This window comes from Triticum urartu, chromosome 5A (assembly GCF_056163025.1).
Source record: "Triticum urartu cultivar PI428250 chromosome 5A, HENAU_Tu73, whole genome shotgun sequence".
NCBI classification, from domain to species: Eukaryota; Viridiplantae; Streptophyta; class Magnoliopsida; order Poales; family Poaceae; genus Triticum; species Triticum urartu.
The window spans coordinates 673,107,139-673,129,524 of record NC_141877.1 but is presented as its reverse complement, the minus strand read 5'-3'; the positions used below and the strand labels follow the sequence as shown (position 1 = coordinate 673,129,524).

Genomic DNA, 22,386 nt, shown 5'->3' with positions numbered 1-22,386 from the left:
ATCTGATAGATATGATAAGATAATATTTTTGGTATTTTTGTGATAAATATGAAAAGTAAAATAAAAGCAAAGGAAAAAAGCAAAGGAAATAACTAAGTAGTAGGAGATTAATATGATGAAGATAGACCCGGGGGCCATAGGTTTCACTAGTGGCTTCTCTCGAGAGCATAAGTATTCTACGGTGGGTGAACAAATTACTATTGAGCAATTGACAGAATTGAGCATAGTTATGAGAATATCTAGGTATGGTCATGTATATAGGCATCACGTCCGAGACAAGTACACCAACTCCTGCCTGCATCTACTACTATTACTCCACTCATCGACCGCTATCCAGCATGCATCTAGAGTATTAAGTTAATGAAAATAGAGTAACGTCTTAAGCAAGATGACATGATGTAGAGGGATAAACTCATGCAATATGATGAAAACCCCATCTTGTTATCCTTGATGGCAACAATACAATACGTGCCTTGCTGCCCCTACTATCACAGGGAAAGGACACCGCAAGATTGAACCCAAAGCTAAGCACTTCTCCCATTGCAAGAAAGATCAATCTAGTAGGCCAAACCAAACTGATAATTCAAAGAGACTTGCAAAGATAACTAATCATACATAAAAGAATTCAGAGAAGATTCAAATATTGTTCATAGATAGACTTGATCATAAACCCACAATTCATCGGTCTCAACAAACACACCGCAAAAAGACGTGTTTACACCGACCACCAGAGTCTCAAGTATATCTTCACCCAACCAGATTTGAACCTTAGGCAAAGACGTTGGTTGGAGTTGATCTCAGATTACGACTTAGGGATTACCTACACCCCAGGCAAGGGGAATGTCATGGCTGATGCGCTAAGTCGTAAGTCCTATTGCAACAATCTCATGTTGCAGCAGGGCCAACCACTTCTCCATGAGGAATTATGTAAGCTTAACCTTCACATTGCTCCTCACGGGTTCCTTTCTACCTTGGTGGCGAAACCTACTCTTGTGGATCATTTCATAGAAGCCCAGAAGCATGATACGGGGATTACGCGGATCAAGAGAAACATTGCCAAGGGCATTGCTGGTAGTTTCTCTATAGATGATCGGGGTGTTGTTTTCTTCGGGAATCGCCTGGTGGTCCCCAAGAAGCAGCATCTTCGGAAATTAATCCTTAAGGAGGCGCATGAATCTCCTCTCACGATTCATCCCGGTAGTACTAAGATGTATCAGGACCTACGCCAGAGGTTCTGGTGGACTAGGATGAAGAGAGAAATCGCTTAGTTTATTGCTAACTGTGACGTTTGTCGTCGCGTGAAGGCAGAGCATCAGAGACCTGCTGGCACCCTTCAGCCTTTAGCTATTCCTGAATGGAAATGGGATAAAGTTGGTATGGACTTCATCACCGGTTTTCCCAGGACCAAGAAAGGGAATAATTCTATCTTCGTAGTCATTGATCGTCTTTCCAAAGTGGCTCACTTCCTACCTGTTCGAGAGAGTATCACTGCTAGTCAGCTTGCTGACTTATATATTTCTCGAATAGTGTCACTTCATGGTGTTCCACTAGAGATCAATTCAGACCGTGGTAGTCTTTTCACTTCTCATTTCTGGGAGAGTTTCCAAACTGCCATGGGCACCCATCTTTCCTTCAGTACCGCTTTCCACCCTCAATCAAGTGGTCAGGTGGAAAGGGTCAACCAAATTCTCGAGGACATGCTTAGAGCTTGTGTTATCTCATTCGGTATGGGTTGGGAGAAGTGTCTTCCCTTCGCCGAGTTTGCTTATAACAATAGCTACCAATCCAGCCTCAAGAAAGCTCCTTTTGAGGTTCTGCATGGACGAAGATGTCGAACACCTTTGAACTGGTCAGAAACCGTTGAAAGACAATTCTTTGGACCGGATATGATCCAGGAGGCAGAAGAGCAAGTTCGCATCATTCGTGAGAATTTGAAAACAGCCCAATCTCGTCAAAAGAGCCAGTATGACCGTAGTGATAAGGAAGTGGCTTATGAAGTTGGCGACAAAGCTTACCTTCGGGTTACCCCTTTGAAGGGTACCCATCGATTCGGTATCAAGGGCAAGTTGGCTCCTCATTACATTGGTCCCTTTCTCATTCTCGCTAAACGAGGAGAGGTTGCCTACCAGTTGGAACTACCCCCACATCTTTCTCGAGTTCATGATGTTTTCCACGTCTCTCAACTCAGGCATTGCTTCTCGGATCTCATCCGCGGAGTGGACCACGAAATGCTTGATCTCCAAGATAACCTCACTTATCGAGAGTACCCCGTCCGCATTCTGGATCAAGCAGAGCATGTCACTCGACGTCATAACATCAAGTTTCTCAAGGTTCAGTGGTCTCATCATTCCGAGAGAGAAGCTACTTGGGAGCGAGAAGATCGTCTTCGACTTGAGTACCCCACTTTCTTTCCGCCAACTCCTGAATCTCGGGACGAGATCCTTCCGAGTGGGGGCGAGTTGTCACATCCATAGTTCTGGTATGACCTTGGCTAGCCTTCATGTTTGCATCATGTTTAAATTCCATTTAAATTTGAAATGGGAATTTGTGAAACCCTCAGAATCATTTCTGAAAATGATCCAAGTAAAAATTGCTCCAAAAGGGTCCAAGAAAATGCTCATGTTGCTCTCTGAAAATATTGGACAGAGATAAAAATCAAACCAATATTTTTAGGAACTCATAAATTTTTATTTTGGACTTTTGGAGTTAATCCAGTAATTATTTGCGTTGGATAAATATTTATATATATATGAAATATTGTCCAATAATTCTGAATTTTGGTGAGGGGTTTTGGAATAATCCCTAAGGCCCCTGAAAAAATTGTCAGAATTAAATAAAATGATTTGGTATTTTTATCAAATCAAAACAAATGTCAGAAAAATAGAAAAGAAAACAAATAAAGGAAAAAGCCTACCTGGACCTTACCTGCAGCCTGGCAGCCCAGTGGCCCAACAGGCCGACCCAGTTGACTGGTGCTGCCAGTCGTCGTCTCCACTGCGCCAGAAGGACGCCGAGCGCGTGCTCGCCGCGCGCGAGCACACGCCGGCCACCTCCTGCTTCCCCGCTCGCCGCTGGAGGCACCCAACGACGCCACGCACTCGCCCGAACCCGTGCTCCGTGCCGCCAGCCATGCCGCCGCCGTGGCCAGAGGCCGAGCCAGCCGCTCCCGCGCGCGTCACCTTGCTCCTGGTGACGCCAGGAGGCCGTAGAGGCCCTCCGCAGCCCCTGCCGTGCCCCGTAGCTCGACTCCGCCGTGAGCCTCGCTCCGGCGAGCTCCGGCCACCCCTCCTCCTCCTACCTACCCCACTAGATGCGCGAGAGCACGGGCTACGCCCCGGTGCTCCTAGCCGCCGCCCCCGTGCCCTGCAGCGTGGACGCCGCCGCGTCCAGAGGTCGCCGGCGACGACCTCACTGGCCTGACGTGCGGGCCCGACCTGCCAGGTGATTAGCTTAAGGCTAATCACCATTTTTGCTAACCCCCTGACACTGACAGTGGGCCCCAGAGCCACTAATCTAAATTAGATTAGGAATAACTCCTCTGTTAACTAACTAAGTCACTGACGTGTGGACCCCACACGTCAGGTTTGACCTGGTCAGCTCCGTTGACCTGCTGACGCAGGCATGACGCAATGCTAACGCAATATTTCATTTCCTGGTTTAAATTAATCAGGAAATTCCAGAATATATTCAAAACTTCAAAAATTCATAGAAATTCAACCGTAGCTCAGATTGAAATAATTTATATATGAAAAATTATCAGAAAAATTCAATCTATCCATCTGTACCACTTTCATGCATGTTCAACCAACTTATACCACTGTATAAGTGAAAACATGATAATGGCATTTTAAATGCTAAATATGGAGTGCATATGAACCCTTGGTCCATATGGATTTCATTTAAATGGTTGCTAGATGCATTATTGCAATCATAACATCATTACCATGTTCATGCATCATAATGTTGCATATGCTTGTGTTTTGATTTCCGACACCGTTCCTTCTCGATAGGTCCTGCTCCGGAGAGTGTTCGAGAGTACCTGTCTGAGGAGCAGTGCCCCCTGTTGATCTACCAGGCAAGCAACCCCCCTTGTTCATTCTGATACAATCCTACTCTCTCGCTCATGTTCTCATTTATTGCATTAGGACAACAACGATTCAACTGCTACTTTATGCTGCGGTAGTTGAACTCATTCCTCTGCATGACCTGACATTGCCACAGTAAATAGTTAAAACCCACTAGCATGTGTAGGAGTTGCTTGAGCCATGTTGTGTTCTTGCCATGCCATGCCTGCTATTGCTTAGAGTATGTCAGGTCTGATTCATTGGGAATGAATTAGAGTACAGTGATATGTTCTGATGTTGAGAGTTAAGCGTGTGAACACGATTTGGTAAAGGTAGCGGTGAGAGGCCATGTAGGAGTACATGGTGGGTTGTCTCACTGGTACCGTCCCTAAGAACTGAGTTCTGTGTATGTTGTCCAAGGACTAGCTACTACCACACGTTGGGTTCCGGTAACTCGACCCCTCTCGACTTATTAGCCAACTTGATCTCTGTCCAGGAGTTGCAAATAGTTTCTGGTGTTGTAGGTAGTGCTATTTTTCTACCGAGTGGCACCCGGCAGGGTGGGCTCGGAATAGACTAGGCACAGGTGGCACGGTGTACCAAGTGGCACCCAGATGGTGGGCTTGGGAACCCTGCTCACATCGTTTGGGGCCGTGAGCGACACCCCGGCCGGATCTCCTTGCGTATGGAACCCAAATAGGCGATAAACCTGGATTAGAGTCTTGCGTGGTTACTCAGGTCGTGGCCGACACCCTCGCCAGGCTTCCGCTTGAAGGTTGCCGAGATACATGACGTGTACATGGTGATAAGTGGTGAGAGCGTGTGTGAAGAAGTACACCCCTGCAGGGTTAACATGATCTATTCGAATAGCCGTGTCCTCGGTTATGGACTTCTTGGATGCTTACGTGGTACATAGACAACTTAAAGTGGATACTCTAAAATGCTCAAGACAAGTGTGAGTGCTATGGATGGCCTTCTCGTAAGGAGACGAGGATGAATCCATAGTAGTGTATTGACGTGGTGATTAGTGGACTCGTGTGCGCTGCCTCATCTCAAAGAAGTTTCTCGTTGTCGTAGAACAGGATAGCCACTGAGTCAAAGTTGGCTTGCTGCAACTAAACCCCACATTACCTTCTTGATACAAATGCATGTATGATAGGATCTGATGTAAGTCTTGCTGAGTACCTTTGTACTCACGTTTGCTTTATTTATGTTTTGCAGGTGAGACATCTGTCTCACTAGTAGTACCGCTTGGACTTCGATGAGTAGCTTGTTACCTCAGCTACGATCTTGTACCTTGGAGGGACTTGTAGATAGTCAGGCTTCTCGGCCTTTTTCTTTTGTAGTTGTCTGTACTCAGACATGTAATGCTTCCGTTGCTTGTATGCTCTGAATGATGGGTCATGTGACCCCTGTTTGTATTTATGCAATGTGGCTCTTCTGAGCCTTTATCTATATGAGTTGCGTTATGTTGTGATGCCATGTTGTACAGCACATACTTGCATGTTATGCGTACGTGTGACGTGTATTGCTATGTGTGGGATCCGACAATCTAATTGTTTATCCTTGGCAGCCTCTCTTATGGGGAAATGTAGTCTAGTGCTTCCTTGAGCCATAGTAGTCCGCTACAGCCCGGTTCACCGGAGTCCTGCTAGCCCAGCACTACTGCTTAGAACACTTGACTGGCCGGCATGTGTTCCACTTCGTTCCTATGTCTGTCCCTTCGGGGAAATGTCACGCGGTGACTTCCGGAGTCCTGTTAGCCCAGTGCTACAGCCCGGATTCATACGCTGTTGACCGACATGCTCGATGTGATTCATGTATGCCTGTCTCCATAGGTCTGTGCCGCTTTGAGTTCACGACTAGCCATGTCGGCCCGGGTTCTTTCATATGGATGCTAGCGACACTATCATATACGTGAGCCAAAAGGCGCAAACGGTTCCGGGCCATGGTAAGGCGACACCCGTGGGGATACCGTACGTGAGGCCGCAAAGTGATATGAGGTGTTACATGCTAGATCGGTGTGACTTAGAATCGGGGTCCCGACATCTCAGATGTTATTCAACTTTGATTTCGCTCCAAATTTAATTGTTTTGGGCATATCCAAACTACAAGCTTAATACTCAGATTTTGATTTAAATTTCACAGGGTTAAAAACAATGTCAATGCTTGGTGTTTTAAGCAACAACTCAAGCCTGGCGGCTAGTAATCTTCTTTGGCCAACATTATAAAACACATATTTTAGTTTAGGGAAAGCACCATTGTTTTCAACCCTTCTTTGTGTCTGATGAGTAGTAATTTTATTTTGTCATCTATCTTGATGGATAGATCAAGTGTCCTGCATTATGTGGTGAAATACTTTTGTTTCATAATCAATGGTAATGGAATCGGCCAGAGGGTCGTTTGGGAAAAAAGATGAAAGTGAGGATTAGAGCAAAGAAGATGAATCTGTTGTCGAATTTAATTATGTAAGAGTAAAGTCACCCTTCTGAATAATCAAATTCAGAGCAAGGAAGCATGATGTTGGCATCGCTTGGTTGACCGGATTTCCGATCCAATTTATTTCCTGTGCATACATCGTTCTTTCATCTACTCCAAATATTTCTGCAACTAGAGATATTCAGATAAAACGTTTAGTTGTGAATGGCAATCATCGAAAGTTGTTTTATGCTGGAAAATTATTTTCAGTTACAGTTCTTGCATTTTTCAGAAATCAGTTCATGACTAGCTTATTTGGCATCAATAGTAATATATGTAGCTCGATTTGACATAAGTGAGTCATGAGTTTTTACAATGCCTTGTTTGTTATTATTAGTAGAAGATCAATTTTAATGGAAAAATATTTATTTGCAGGTATTGAAAGCTAGGCCGGTTAATGGTGCTTTCCCTGAAATAAAAGATATGTTTTATAAGGTTACACAACCTTGGACTTTTGAGTTGTTCTGATTTATATCAGATGTCCTATCTTTTGGTATTTTCAGGTTGTGTTACTGTTTCTTAAGTTCAGGTTGGCAGAGTATGAATATTGATAATTGTCGTGATTCTGGTGGAGTAATTTATCGCACAGTTTCTTTCAGGCTTGCGCCATATCACAAATGGACCATATGGAACCGATGTTTTCACCATGTTTTAGTTCCATGTGCTTACAAGTAACAGCTGAGAGCATGGTGCAATTTGTCTAACCATTTCCTGATCCACACTACTTTCAGAATGGTAACACAAGTACTTAGACAAGCACATATGTGCGCCCACCAATTGCTCTATGTTAGATGTCTGCCTGTGACATGAACATTAACTTCACTGTACATCTCACTATCTCAGTCAGGATCAAAGGAAGAATGAAGTTCTTTTATGCCATTAGCTGATGGATATTAGTTTACCACTGGACAGGAAACGGCAGGCATCTTATGTGCACGGTCCTATGTAGAATCAATTTGGAGCGAGAATGGTAAAATTACGACACTCACTATTTTTCAAAACAAACGTAACTTGCTGGAATTTAGAATAGCAAATAAACAGTATTTCTAGTTCTCTACTGCTTATTCATGCCAATCTTCATTCTTTAGGTGAAAGCAACCTGCTATTCTATCTTCAGCCGACTGTATGAGTAACATTAATTATTTAGCTGACCGCACAAGTAATTTAATTTTTCTCGTCTTATGATGTTCGGAGTAATGCTAGGTTAGTGCTAGCCTCCAGTTTGATTTATTTCCATTTCAAAGAGCTGGATTGATACTGACCCTCTTCTTGGCATCAATCGTTGCTGGCTTTTTAAATTATTTATCCTTTTGTTTCATTACAGTGAGATGAAGCTTACTGGCGCAACCTATTCACATATGTACTGTAGTTGTTCAAGCAAAAGTTATCTGCACAAGTGAGGAGAGGACCTTCACTACGTAGTAGTAATATGTGCTTTCCTTCATGACTGTTACTAGTACATAAATGAAATAAACATGTAGAAGTACTTATCGATAAATATGCCCCTCTGGCCTGCCTATAAGAATATATGCTCCCAGCACTTCTGTTTTGTGGTCTTCGGAAGTTGCTTCCTTTGAACATAGCATTCCTATTGCTTTTTATATTGCATTATTATATATTATCTTTATTTTGTTGTGGATGACAGTACTCCCTGATTATCAGAAGCTGAATCTCATCTTCTGCGTCCATCTGAATTTTATTATTGAACATTCACATTGTCCCTGAATGTCCCAACTATGCCGAGGGAAAAAGTAATAGCGCCTTCTTCCGCGTATAACTTTTCTTTTTTATTTCATCATAAATTTTACTTTTATATCATATAGTTGATTCTCTCAGTTTTATTATCACACGGTCCCTAAATGTCCCAACTATGCCGAGGGAAAAAGTAAAAACTATAGCGTCTTCCGTGTATAACTTGTTTTCTTTTTTATTTCATCTTAAATTTTACTTTGTAAATATCATATAGCTGATTCTCTCAGTATATTGACAACATGATGTCGTGTTGAACACAAGGGTTTAGAATGGAAACTAAGGTTCTTCAAGTAAGAGCATGGGTATCATGTAAGCAACTGGTCTTCCTTGTTCCTTTCTGTAAATCATGAAAGGTGACTTCAACATTTTTGGCACATAGCAGCGTCTCCAATCAAAATCTACTAGCAGTGACCAAAGCGAGGTGTAGAACAGACTAAGCGTGTTGGGTCGAGCATGTGCTGCCATCGTTGAAAATAAAGAGCTCTGGGTTAATATAATCCATTTTTATAAAACATCACATGTCCATCTTGATTATGTATGAGATTATTCTGAGATATTGCCTCCAATAATTAATGTTTTAGGAAGGAATTTATCTCTTCTGATAAACAGAGGAGGGTGAAGGCTATGGTTGTCCCTGCAATTGTGAGATGAATGTTTGTACGGTACTTATCATGGTGAAAGGCCTTATTGACTATCCCCCCTAAAATGCATTTGGGTATGAAGAAACAAAGGAGCATATGGCCACCGTTCATCCTAACTCAACTATTTACTTGTCCTTGATCCTCTGTAAGGTAGAATCTTGAGATCAGAGTGAGTCAGCCACCACGGAGGCTGACCAGATGGCCTCCGGGATCGTTTAATGGAAATAATGTGACAAAATAGTTCGAAACATGCCTTGTAATGTAATACATCTGCCTATCATTCCACAACTTAATTCCTACGCTGGCATTACATTCAATTGGTGGACCATGCGTTCCTCATAATCTTGTTTACGCCTGCTCCCAAATTTCTTGCGTCGGCTGCCAAATTCCTACTGCTCTCAACTGAATTAGTAAAATGTGTTTCTCGATTGCGTTGGATTTAAATTTCTCACAGGCCTGGGAATTAACTGGAGGTTCTTTTCTTTTTAAAATAATGATCAATTATGAAGAGACATATCCAGTAAAGCCCGTTCAGAAAATTGTTCAACGCATCATAGAAAAAGTTGATCAATGTTCCCACAAGTATTAAGAAAGACATGCAGTAGAGCCCCTGTAGTACATGGTGGTAATTTAATTACCAAGTCTCTCGGCCATAAAGTTACGGGACATGCAGCGTGGGTTCGTGCATGCCTTAGTGCCCGTCATTCCCACGTTGTAAGATTACACCGCATGCAAAGATTCTTACATCGGTCAGGCTACTCCACGGACGGAAGTGTGCGGACTGGTTTCAGGCAGGTGCACTGGCCGGCTAGGGTGTTATTCTTCACCCTAGGTAATAGCGCGATCCGCGTCACGCTATTCGTCACCCTGGGTGAGGAATAGTTATTCTTCACTCCCTCTCTATTTTGACATCAATGCACCGTATTTTTACGTTTCGTAAATTTTATCTTATTTCATACTAAAAAAGAATGTAAGAAAATATATATACTCATCATAAAAAATATTTTATGTTACGTAAAATTAAGAATGTAAAAACATAGTGTAAAACATACATAAAATATAATTTTTTGGTCTTATAACCCATATTTTTGTTTTTTATACCAAATTTTACATATTAAATCAATATACATGTAATTATTTATATTTTAAACATAATTTATTTAAGAAGCAATCATAAGATTATCTCAGGTGAAGAATGCCTGAGGGTCAGATGGTTAGCCTTGTGCTGCTGCTTTTCATTTATTTGTGGGAAGCTGACAAGTGGACCCTTGCGGCCGTGGCATAGTATTTTTTGTGACAAACAAAATTCAAGATTTTTTCTTTTGCAAAATAACTGCCAGACATCCACTTTGCCGTCCAGTCACTGACAGCGGCCCCATGCCATGTTGGCGTGCCTAATCAGCACTCTATTTATAGAAATGTGGTTTGCACCGTATATGCACGTCAAAGCCAAGTTGTGGCACCAGTTTAATGTATGCCAGAAGTTTTAGCACTAAACTAACTTTTCGCGCCAAGTTGTGACACCAGTGGAGTAATTGACTCCATCAAAAAACATCATGCTTGCTCCAAGACATTGGTCCATCAGACCACAACTTGATAAAATAGCAGCTCCACAGCCCTTGATGCTTCCAGGATATATCATATCAATAAAAGTTATAATTTTAGAGCTCATCATCAAGCCAAGTTGGCAGTGAAGATTCAGAATGCATCTTTTAGCTACAGGTGTTTAAATTCAGGCATAGGTACATGCCTAAATGCAGATATAGCTGCAGTTTCATGCATCATGCAATGCAAGATTGTATATGTACGTTGTTGTTAAATGAATGAAAACTTCTGTGTTCAAAAAAAAGGGCACAACTAGACTCTATGTGCGAGTTAAACTCAAATTTAAACTATTTTAATTGAAAACTTAGTTGGATTGTAGTATAGTGGTAGCCAATGTATGTTTGTTTGATAACCAGCATGACGAAGGACTGAGGGTCCCGGCATCAACGCTGGGTTGTGCCAAACTGTCTACAGCTCTACCCACACCCACAAACTTGTACAAGAACGGTGGGTCATGTTGACAGGACCTGGTGAGTGATATAATGTAATCTAAGAGAAGGTAGAAAAGGGATCCCGATCCGATATTCGAAACTAAACTGTTTACGCAACATCTAATCTGTCCAAACGCTGGCTTCATGAGTCCAGGCAGTCTACAATGCAGCTCGTCCTTGGCCCTTGGGCAGCTTCTTTGAACCAGCTGTGCGGACAAATAAAAGGGGAAACGTTTCGTAAGCTACAGCTCTTCGCTTCAACCAAGAAATAACATCAAGTTCCACGCTTACCGTCATCCACATCTTTTAGTTGGTAGTAGTGCGGAGCAATTTCCACCAGCCATTCGGGCTTCAGTTCCGTCACCTGCATGCACGCATTGGCCATAGCATTTCAGACGACAATCAATTCTTTCTTTTGCAGCTTGCTTAATTCTGGAGAAACTGTGCAAACCTGGCGCATGTACTCTTTTGTCGTGAGAACTAGTTCGTGGTATATTACCCAACGAGGAAGTAGCTGCATATACGAGGCAAATATAAAAAATGTCAGAAAAAGAACTTGGACAAGACTACTACTATGGATGATGGAATGTCAAGGATGTAAAAATAAATACGACAACTCAACATGCCTGTGCTAATCCTGAACTAGGGTGGATAAAGACCGTCTGAGGGTTCTTGACAGTTCTATATGAACCATTCTTCTGCAACCGTGCAGAATGGTGGAAGAAACCTGCAACCCACAAGTACCCACTTATCAGATTTATCCATCTCAGGCAACTTGCACAAATAAAGCAACTGAATCATCAGTATACGTACCGGATGTTATAGCCTTTTTAATAGCATCCAAGTCACTGGCATTTGAACAGACCTCAATCTCAACTCTCTCCATAAGTCCCTCCAGTTGATCTCGAATGTCTCTTGCTCTCTTCATGCTGCGGACCTGATTTATGCACCGACAGTTTTATCACATAAACTTTGCAGAAACAGTGATCACAGATTACAGTAACTGCATATATAATAGTCCCTCTGTTCACTATTATAAGATGTTTTGGATATTTCAATATGGACCACATACAGACTGAAAGGAGTTAACAAACACACTAAAATGCATCTATGTACATCCGATTCAGAAAAAATTAGAACATCTTATGATAGTGAACAGAGTACATAAGTAGGCTAATCATGGTCGGCGTTGGTTGGTTATTTTCTAACGACCCTGATTCAAAACCCAACATGAAATTTTAACGTCTCTATTTCTATAGTGTAAATAAAAAGATGCACCGGGCATGTACAAAAATAGAGTATTAATTAAAAATGTCATGTTCATTAACCCTTTATGCTATGTGCCCCCTATGCTAGAAGCTACAGCACCGACTGGATGAAATAGCATATGTTAGTATCTTCAACAGTCCATTAAAAGCGTCATGATGCTCATGCACATCAATGTTCTATACAACATGTAATATTGTCTCTGCAATTCCAATGCAATTTCTTGCATTTCCTCTACGCATGAGATTCATCGTCAATACTTGAGGCCATAAATTAGATTGGCACAGGCATTCTCATTCAGCCCTACAATAGATACTAAAAAAGCTAATGGCCGGAGCAAGTGCTACGCACACAATCAGTAACATAGGAAGTTACAAAACCTGACAAAATCTAGAGGAACGCAATATATCTTTAAAATAAGAGAATATAATATCTTACGCTGGATCATCAGGATGCATGTTACAAATTATAGACCAATAACATACCTGGATATAATTTTCATAACACCATTGAGTCGAGAAGTCTGTTTCTCTCCATGAGTTATAGACCTGAAATGATCTTGAAGAAATTAGCCCTTTACAGTTCAAATCTAATAAACATTATGAATTCTGATAAATTACAGGGACAAAAAATAATACATTGAGTAATGCTATGTGGTCCCCAACATTCCCAGTGTGGAAGTTCAACCTTGCATTATCTGCATGAACCTGTTTGTCCTTCGGACGGTAGAATATAGAATTGCCGATCGACAGCATTGACGCAATGGACATGACCTCATCAGAACACTTATATTTCTCTGAAGCTACTATCATCTTTGACAGCATAGGATCTAGTGGAAACTCTGCCATTCGTCTTCCAGTCTTGGTCAACTCTCCACGACTGTTGAGTGCACTAAGAGCAAAAAGTTGTTCCAGGGCCTTCAACAAGGCCTCTGAAGGAGGTGGGTCCATAAAATCAAAATTAACCAAGTCATGAATACCAAGACTCTTAAGTGTAAGAACAACATTTGCAAGGTTGGTTCTTTGTATCTCTGGAACAGTATTATCCTCAAGATCATGCATGTAGTTATAACTTGTGTACAGACGGAAACATTTTCCTGGTCCTGTCCGTCCAGATCTTCCTGCCCTCTGGTTTGCTGATGCCTTTGAGATGGGATTGATAAGCAGGGATTCCATCCCTGTACGAGGGTTATATGACTTGATCTTGCAAAAACCTGGGTCAATAACATATTTTATACCATCAATGGTTAATGAAGTCTCTGCTATATTAGTGGCCAGGACCACTTTCCGAGAACCCTCAGGGGTTGTCTCAAAGATCTTTGCTTGAAGTTCAGTAGGCAGATTTGCATAAATAGGGCATATATTTAGCTCTGGAATCTTTGTGCCTAAACCCCTTGTTTTGTGTTTCAGGATCTCATCAACAGTTTCAATTTCTTCCTGTCCTGTAAGGAACACTAGGATATCACCAGGGGGCTGTGTCACATGTATCTGTAAAATAGTGACAATGGCAGCATCAATGTAATCTGCTTCTGGAGCTTTTGTATAATGTACTTCAACAGGGTATCGCCTCCCAGGAATCTTGAAAATAGGAGCTGAATCAAAGTAGTCGCTAAATTTTTCTGCGTCAAGGGTTGCACTTGAAATGAGCAACTTCAGGTCTGGACGAAACCTAGCAATGTCCTGCAGGAAGAGTATTACGTATATGAGGAATTGAGTGGGTGTCTACAAGTCTGGTGAAGAGCATACCAAAATGATACAAGCCAGCTGACCTTAACCAAACCAAACAAGATATCAGTAGATAGCGTGCGCTCATGAGCCTCATCAACCATGACAACACTGAACCAAAAATAAACAGATATAAGCGGTGCGTTCAGGGGGATTGGATCTTTTGCCCCACTTTACATGGGGTTTGATAATGTGCCCCATCATTGTCTCAATGGCAAGTGGCCCCGGCCCCACCCGGCAGCCTCTAGGGGGGGGCAAATTATCAAATGGAGAAGTAAAGTGTGGCAAAAGATCCAATTTCTCAGTGCGTTCAATAGTATACTACAACTCATTCAAGGAAAATGATTTGCCAACAATTACCTATAGCCAGCCAAATCTGGTTCTCCAAGAAACTCCCTCAAAAGCATTCCATCAGTCATGTATTTAATCATTGTTTTCTCTGAGGTACAATCCTCAAACCTTATGGAGTAACCAACCTGTAGGGTCGCACTAAACATGGTTATAATCATACAATTTCATATAATGTTATGGAAGATCACATAAGCACATTCCAGAATTTGATATTATTATAAAGTTATTGTTATGAAAAGAACTAACCTCGTGTCCCAATTTAACACCCATCTCTTGAGACACCCTAGCTGCAACGCTCATGGCTGCCACTCGACGAGGTTGTGTACAAGCAACCTGCAAATTTAAAAAATTACCATGAATTTTGATAGAACTCATAAATTCATTGTAACTACATCATTAAGGCCAAACATAATCACACTTCATAGAGCAAAACCATTAATGTGTAACAAAAAAAGAAATTGCAGATTTTTTCATGACGCATTAGACCAAAAAAACCAACTATTCCTATAAGCCATGTATATGCATTAACAGACAGTAATAGTAATAGTAATAGTAATAGCAATAGCAATACTAATAGTAGAAAGATAAATGCTGCATGTCGTACCTTTCCTCTTGCTGTATATCCAGCTTCATGAAGATATTGAGGTATTTGCGTCGTTTTACCAGAGCCGGTTTCTCCCACTATGACAATAACCTACAAGCACCAAATGCCCACAAAATCAACACAACAACAAATGGACATAATTAGATCATGTCCTAGCACATAAGTTATAAAGAGAAGCGGGTATTTCTTTTAGTAAATATAAGTTCAAATTTGGGGAATTGTGAAAGGGCACTGAGCAAAACATGACTAGTGTTTGCTGAATCCTAGCACATAAGTGTTCCACAGTGAACACTAACATCACAAACCTGATATTCATCAACAGCCTTGAGCAGTTCATCTCTGAATTTGTAGATTGGAAGGGTTTTCCGCTCATCCTAGTTGAAAAAGGAAGTCAGTTCAAAGGCAAAAGTCACTGTTAGGGACTATAATTGTGATTCAACTATTATGAAGAGCATGAGCAGGTACATGTGTTTGCAACAAATAGGTTGATAATCTACTCACACACCTGGAGCTCCCTTTTTAGAATATCTTTTGCATCGATGGTCTCTTGGTCTGAATCATCTTCAAACTATAAAATGAGAAAGTTCAGTAAAAGAGTATCTTAAAGCATTTAAATTAGGAGAGTAAATAAAGTATTTAATCGATTACCTGTGTTCCTTCTATGACCGATGATTTAACAAAATCAATTTGATCATCAAATACAAACCTATGAAGTTGAAAAAGTAATATGAGTACAAAACAACTGTTCAACAACGGTGTGGTCAAGGTTATACAAAATTCAACTTTCCAACAAAGGTGCAATCAAAGGCTATAGAGAATTCATTAGTGTATGCAATCAGAACAATCCAGTTATTATACCTTATTAAGTTTCAGTATTACAGCATGTTTGAACGAGGGGTACTTTTGTGTGAGCTTCAGTATTTAGTTCAAGTTTGAACTAACTACCAAAGCTCCCTAAAGAAATACATCCACCTTACAGGGATCTTTTTATACGAAACAAATTTCTGGCTAGACAATCCTCAGCAAGTGACATGCAGTTGACTGCTGATTAATTACATGGCTTGTCACAACTCTAACTAGAAAAATGGACTCTTAGAAACAGCAGAGTAAACTTTGCTGATGAACAATTCATAGAAATAATAATGAAAACTACTGGTAATCATTACAAGACAGCAGAGAAGTAAACTTTGCTGATGAACCATTCATAAGAAGAACAAAGAAGTTACTGGTATTCATTAGAAGACCGATTTCTGTCTTTCGATCCGAATTCCAGTTTAGACTTTCCTGAAACAAGTCAATCAATTGTTAAATATACAACAAAGAGCAGAAATATGGTATCATAAAGACAGTCGCAATACCAATTTCCAGTGGATAATCCAAGTAAATGGCATTACCTATTTGATGTTCTTCCCATGCTTCCTGTTCAGCAAAAGGATTCATTTTATCTTTGCCCTCAGGATCTCTGCTTGTCAAGCAAATGCAAAAATCAACATATTAAAACAAGTTCAGAGGAAGTTACATAGTCTCATACTGCCATACAGGACTCATAGATACATACTTGTATCGCTGCATTGCTACCGAGAATCTCTTTTCTTGATTAACACCTTCACCCATGTCATAAGCTTCAGGCATTTTGTACTGAAAATCACGTGATTGATGAACTGAAGACATTGGCATCAAGAGATAACAGTGTCATCATTACTCTGCAATATTCTCAAGGGGGGGAACATACCTCAGCAACATCATCTGCACTCTCAACATGATCCTTAACAAGATCATAAATCTTCTTCTTGTATCTGCACACACAAACTGTTAAATGCCCAGGTTTATTTGAAATGCACTGCATAAAAGCCTATGTGTACATGCATCTAGCTAAAAGAGAAAATCTGTAGCATAACTATATCTACATGTCCTCACTCCTCGGTACAAAGTTATCAGTAGAGAAGCACTTTATGGGACTCAGTTACAATAAGCACCTGAAGTCATTTTCTTCAGCTGGGGTCAGTTTCACACCCTGAAAAATGTATTCATGATCGAGAATTTCGTCCCTGCAGTTACCCCAAAACAGTAACAAGTTAATGTACTATGTACCAGCTCAACATATAGACAACATCATGAACAGCAATATACTTGTATAGAAGTTCTGTTGTACTGACCGAATCTCATCAATTTTTTTATCCCTTCGCTTTAGCAAGTATGCTTGCCTTGAAAAATTTCTGCACATTATTGGAAGGTAAGTTAATAGTCCAGAACTCCAGACAGATCTTTCCAATAAAACAGCTTGATTTTTCCTACATTCAACAAGATAACTCAAAGTAACAAACCACTAAATGCAAGCAAAAGACTTCTGTTGACATTTAATTGAATTTTATCGTTATATTCTATGTTCCCTTTTCCGTATGTCATCAGCTTGTGTGCAAGATAAAAGCTTAGACTATGCAAGAGAAAAATGTGGGCAGCTACAAACAACCTTTCTCAACAGGGTATAATGATCCAAAATAAGCAGCACCGTTGTCATTTGCATATATTAGCACCAAAAATATTACATGTAAATGCAATTCAATTTTCAAGGAAAAGCACGGTCCGCCTTCTATGTACACCATCAATGTATTCCAAATTTCTTTCTACAAATAACAAAAGAAATGTGTCCGACTCTCTATAAACTTCACCTATACATCACAAGGGTATTTATCCAATTTCTGCTCTACTACTCTAGTCATAGCAGAAAACATTACTGTAATCAAGAATAAAATTGTTTCCATATACAACTTCTTCAAATGTTCAGATGTGAGTAAAGAATTTAGCACAAACCTACAGTATAACAATGAAAAACCAACAGTCCAGGGTGCTCAGTTTGACAAGCTAGCCAACAAGTTCACCCAAAGCTGAAGCTATTAGCCTCTTGAATAATAATGGTTGCTTTCTTGCTATATATACATGATGGCTGAATACGGTTGTTTTCTTGCTACTCTACTACTCTATATATACATCACGGTTGCTTTCTTCCTACTTTGTTTTCCTCAGTTTTCCTCTTGAATAATGACTTAATATGGTACTATTTAAAGTGGCCGGGTTTTTCACCAGTATCTTGGGCAAAGGGTTTTTCATCGGTATCATTGGACAAATAAAACTAATTTCTTACATACATCAACAGAAGTAAAAGAAAATTATAATGAAAAAATACAACAACCAACTGCAACAGGAATAACCTCAGATCTGATGTGTCATTCTTATCCAGTGCTTGTGATCTTCTGATAAGCTCCTCTGTCAACAATCTCCAACGAATAAATTACAATGATCATATTGAACAAAATTAGTAGAGTATACATGTTCAGGTAGGTATACCTTGTTCTTCCTTAGATAACTGCCGCTCCATCAACTGTAGACGGAAATCATTCAATAACATCAGCTCAAATAACTAACAAGATTTAAAAACATAGTACAACTGGAAGACATGATTTGCTGGAGTTTAGAAACATGCTCTGTGCTAGATTTACAAAGTACTCCCTCTGTCCCAAAATTCTTGTCTTAGACTTGTCTAGATACGGATGTATCTAACACTAAAACTTAACTAGATACATCCGTATTTAGACAAATCTAAGACAAGAATTTTGGGACGGAGGGAGTAGGTAGGTGATGCAAGCAAATACAACCAAAGAGGCGCTAATCCACGTATACTGGCAAGCAGATCAACTCACATATCCAAAAAAAAAAACATACTTCTTAGGACGTGAGTCATGGCTCACCGATCAATGACACAATTCCTTTGTAACCACTCCAAAAGATAAAATCAGCAACAAATTTCACTAGTGTAATTAACCAGCGGGCCACAATTTTAAGTTCATAGAAGTGTGGTTTTCTGAATCGATAATATGGAGAGGTGTGACTTTGTGAAAGTGTGAAAGTACTCCTTTGAAATGCAGTTACTTGACTGATAGTTTGAGAAGAAAATTCGTAGTTCCGAGAAAGTAACTAACATGTCACTACAAGCAGGTTTTCTCTCGTAGTGAATATATATAACAAGCCACAAATCATCTAAGATTCCTTTAGAACGAAATAACTGGTTTATAAAACAAAAGGTGACATCGAACACCCAAAAGGACAAGCCATTCACCAACTATATTTTTGTTTCAGCACTCCACTTCATATGAAAAACACGTGCCAGCCAGCAGAATACTTCAAAACCAACCAGGAACAGTAGGACTTGGCTATAACTTGATGTATTATTTAGTTGTTAGAGAAAAAGAGGTTCCATAAATAGGAATAAATTAAGTGATAGCAAGCACAGAAAAGAAAGGAATGTCAGCTTGCAAGACAATCACCTTTCGAGTTTTCACTGCATCTCTTTCTTTCATGTTCTTCTCTAGCTGAGCCTTTTCCTGCTGATCTCTTATAATTTCTTGTTCTTCCTACAAGGCATCACATACTATAATGGATTCAAAAGCACATTTTAATTGACCATTCCATAACTATGCATTTTTATGTACAAGAAAATGAGATTCCTAGAAAGAAGGGCATACGTCCAGAGTGTCGTCGCCGTCTTCATCATCCACCTCTTCTGTTCTCCTTCGGACACTCCTCTCAGAAACATGTGCTGTTGTTTCCTGCAACACAACATTATCAGGTTGAGTCACAGCATGTGAAAGCGACACGATTAATGGGTGGCTACCACACTGTCTCACATCATCATCCTTCCCATCGTCTTGGTCTTGAGCCTTCCTCCTAAAATGCTTCCTGCTCTTAGAGGACGCACTCGCCGAGCTCGTCGTGTGGTTGTCAACCTCATCATCATCCTCATCCGCCAGCAACTTGTAAGTGCTTTGTTTCTTCACAAGCTTTGCTGCCTCCCTTTCCTGCTTCTGGTAATTCTGTGACAAGAAAGGGAAAGCATATATAGCATTAAAATCACCGAAGACAAAGCCACGGCACTGTTGTTAACACAATGGGATTTGCTCGACAGAGGAGGTGGATCAAAACTTACACTGATGCCCCTGCCCTTGCGGGGGACCTTGGCGTAGATGTCGGCGGCGAAGCTGCTTGTCTCGGCGGACGAGGAGAAGCCGTACTCCACGAGCTTCCCCACCAGATCGCCAGCAGAAGAGGAGTCCTTGGCTGAGCCAAATTAGAATTAGGATCAGAGAAGAAGAAACTGAAGGAACCCCATGAGAAAGCGGAGTGAAATCGGTTGTACCTAGGCCGATGACGTAGTGCACGAGGACGCTGGTCGAGAAACCCTGGATAGACATGAGCTTGTCGGAGACCCAGTCCCTGAGCTGCTTGTCGCTCGCCATCACGGGCGGATTCAAATTCCAATACCAAAAACTGGGGACGGAGTTGAGGGGGCCGGGACGGTGGGGGAAGCGGCGACGCGCGTGAGAGGCGGAGGGGTTGGGGGTTGAGGTGGGGGCGGACGAAGTGAGGCGGAGGGGGAGGGGGAGGCGGGGCGGCGGATTCCGGCGTGATACTGTGGGCGACCGGGTAGGTGGGTGAACCGGCGGCCGGAGGGGGGAGCGGCGGCCGGCGGCGCGTCCGGGAACCCTAGCTTAGCGAGAGGAGTCGTGCGCCGCGCGGGAGAGAGAGAAGGAGCGGGCCGGAGCCAGACCGTTCTCCGGCTCGGTTCATTCGTCGGCTGGTTTTTCTCCCGTGACTTGGCTTGCTCCCTTTTCATGTATTTTGCTTTTTTGCTTCTTATTTTTCTTTTCTCTTTCTTTCTTTCTCCTCTATTTTCATATATGAAAAATATGGCCATCATGTATTTAAAATTGTTCTTATTTAGCGAATCAACCTGTGGTTGAGTTGGTTAGGTGGACAGTGGTAGCCGGCTCAGTCTTTCGGAGGTGCTCATAGGGGTAGGGTGTGCGTGTGTGCGTTCATAGGGGTGAGTGTATGCGCATGTGTATGAGCGCTTGTGTCTGTACTGATGCTCAAAAAAATGTTCTTATTTCGTATCTCATTTTCCTTTCGCATTTTCTATATTTGTAGTTTTTCTTCTCTGGTCCTTTTTTTTCATCTCGTAAAAAATAAAGTTAGAAAATCATTTGACCATATCTTCGCGCGCCTCTACATGTTACTCTTAGCGAGCTACATGTAGAGTGTCTACAACATGAGCCTCCACTTCCTCTCTCTATATGTCCGGGCTGACAGTCCAAACTAGCCTCGGACAGGGGAGGGAATAAAAATGGCATCCAACAAGCATTTTCCCCCAAACTCAACTCATATGTCCGGACTATCTGGCACTGCTCGAGGAAGTGTTGGTGGGCTAGGCGGAGGCGGGGCGGCATCCGACTCAAAGGGAGTGCAGCGACGTCCGGCCTGGATGATCTGGACGACAGGGAGGTGGGGCGGGTGGATTCCGGCGTTATACTGTGGACGATGTGGGAGGCGGAGGAAGCGGCTGCTACTTGTGAGCTGCGTTGAGATTTCCCCCGGAGAGGAGGGAGATGCAGTACAGTAGAGATGAGTATTTTCCTCAGGGAGAGCTAAGATTTATCGAATCAATAGGAGAATCATGCAAAGTCCCGTGAACATCATCTGCACACACAAAAGCAAATACTTGCACCCAACACAGGTAAAAGGGTTGTCAGACCCCTTGAACTCGTTACTTGCAATGATCAAATCTTGTATAGGTAGATGGATAAATTACAAAACAAAGTAAAAGAAGTAAAATTGCAGCAAAGGTATTTTGTCTTTTTATAATATGATTAAAGTAGACCTGGGGGTCATAGTTTTCACTAGAGGCTTCTCTCTCGAACAAATAGCATACGGTGGGTGAGAAAATTATTGTTGGGCAATTGATAGAAAAGTGCATAGTTATGACGACATCTAATGCAATGAACATGTATATAGGCATCACGTCCGGGGACAAGTAGACCGACTCCTGTCTGCATCTACTACTATTATTCCACACATCGACCACTATCCAACATGCATCTATCGTATTAAGTTAATGAAAACGGAGTAATGCCTTAAAAAAGATGACATGATGTAGATAAAGTAATCCTAATCAATATGAATAAACCCCATTGTTTTATCCTTAATGAAAACAATACAAATATGTGCCTTGTTCTCTTTTGTCACTGGCATATAGAGCACCACGAGATTAAACCCATCAAAAAGCACATATCCTACTGAAGATAAATCAATTAGTTGGCCAACGGACAGATTGGAGAGAAATATAAAGTTACGATAATCATGCATAATAAAGTTCAGAAAAGATTCAATTGATTCTCATGAATATTCAGATCATAAACACAAAATTCATCGGATCCCAACAAACACATCGCAAAAAGAGATTATACCGGACAAAACTCCAAGAACAACGAAAAGAACACTACTAGGGAAAAGTAGTAGCGCGGGTTTTGATGCCATCAACAGCGCGGGTAGCCGTGCTACTACTACGACGCTACAACTAACGGTTAGTAGTAGCGCGGAAGGAACCCGCGCTACTACTATTGACTATATCAGTAGTGC

At 41.4% G+C, this 22,386-nt stretch overlaps 1 protein-coding gene across 2 annotated transcripts; it reads right to left on the bottom strand.

Annotated features, from left to right (window-relative positions):
* Positions 1 to 10,810: 10,810 nt before the first annotated feature.
* On the bottom strand, positions 10,811 to 20,537 carry LOC125511558 (pre-mRNA-splicing factor ATP-dependent RNA helicase DEAH1). Of its 2 annotated transcripts, XM_048676962.2 has the most exons (27): positions 20,108 to 20,537; positions 19,898 to 20,028; positions 19,599 to 19,784; positions 19,437 to 19,520; positions 19,239 to 19,325; positions 18,262 to 18,295; positions 18,126 to 18,180; positions 17,073 to 17,132; positions 16,893 to 16,964; positions 16,649 to 16,712; positions 16,475 to 16,554; positions 16,311 to 16,378; positions 16,143 to 16,200; positions 15,565 to 15,622; positions 15,422 to 15,484; positions 15,222 to 15,290; positions 14,917 to 15,006; positions 14,559 to 14,645; positions 14,322 to 14,437; positions 14,006 to 14,072; positions 12,876 to 13,916; positions 12,723 to 12,785; positions 11,785 to 11,908; positions 11,598 to 11,698; positions 11,423 to 11,485; positions 11,263 to 11,335; positions 10,811 to 11,177 (listed from the first exon to the last, which is right to left on the bottom strand). In XM_048676962.2, the coding sequence occupies exons 1-27, from the start codon at positions 20,205 to 20,207 to the stop codon at positions 11,131 to 11,133; spliced, it is 3,141 nt and encodes a 1,046-aa protein (XP_048532919.1). In that variant the 5' UTR covers positions 20,208 to 20,537; the 3' UTR covers positions 10,811 to 11,130. The 2 variants fall into 2 exon arrangements, with proteins under 2 accessions (XP_048532919.1, XP_048532920.1); XM_048676963.2 differs by lacking the exons at positions 19,599 to 19,784; positions 19,898 to 20,028; positions 20,108 to 20,537 and having other exon boundaries at positions 19,239 to 19,342.
* Positions 20,538 to 22,386: the final 1,849 nt, after the last annotated feature.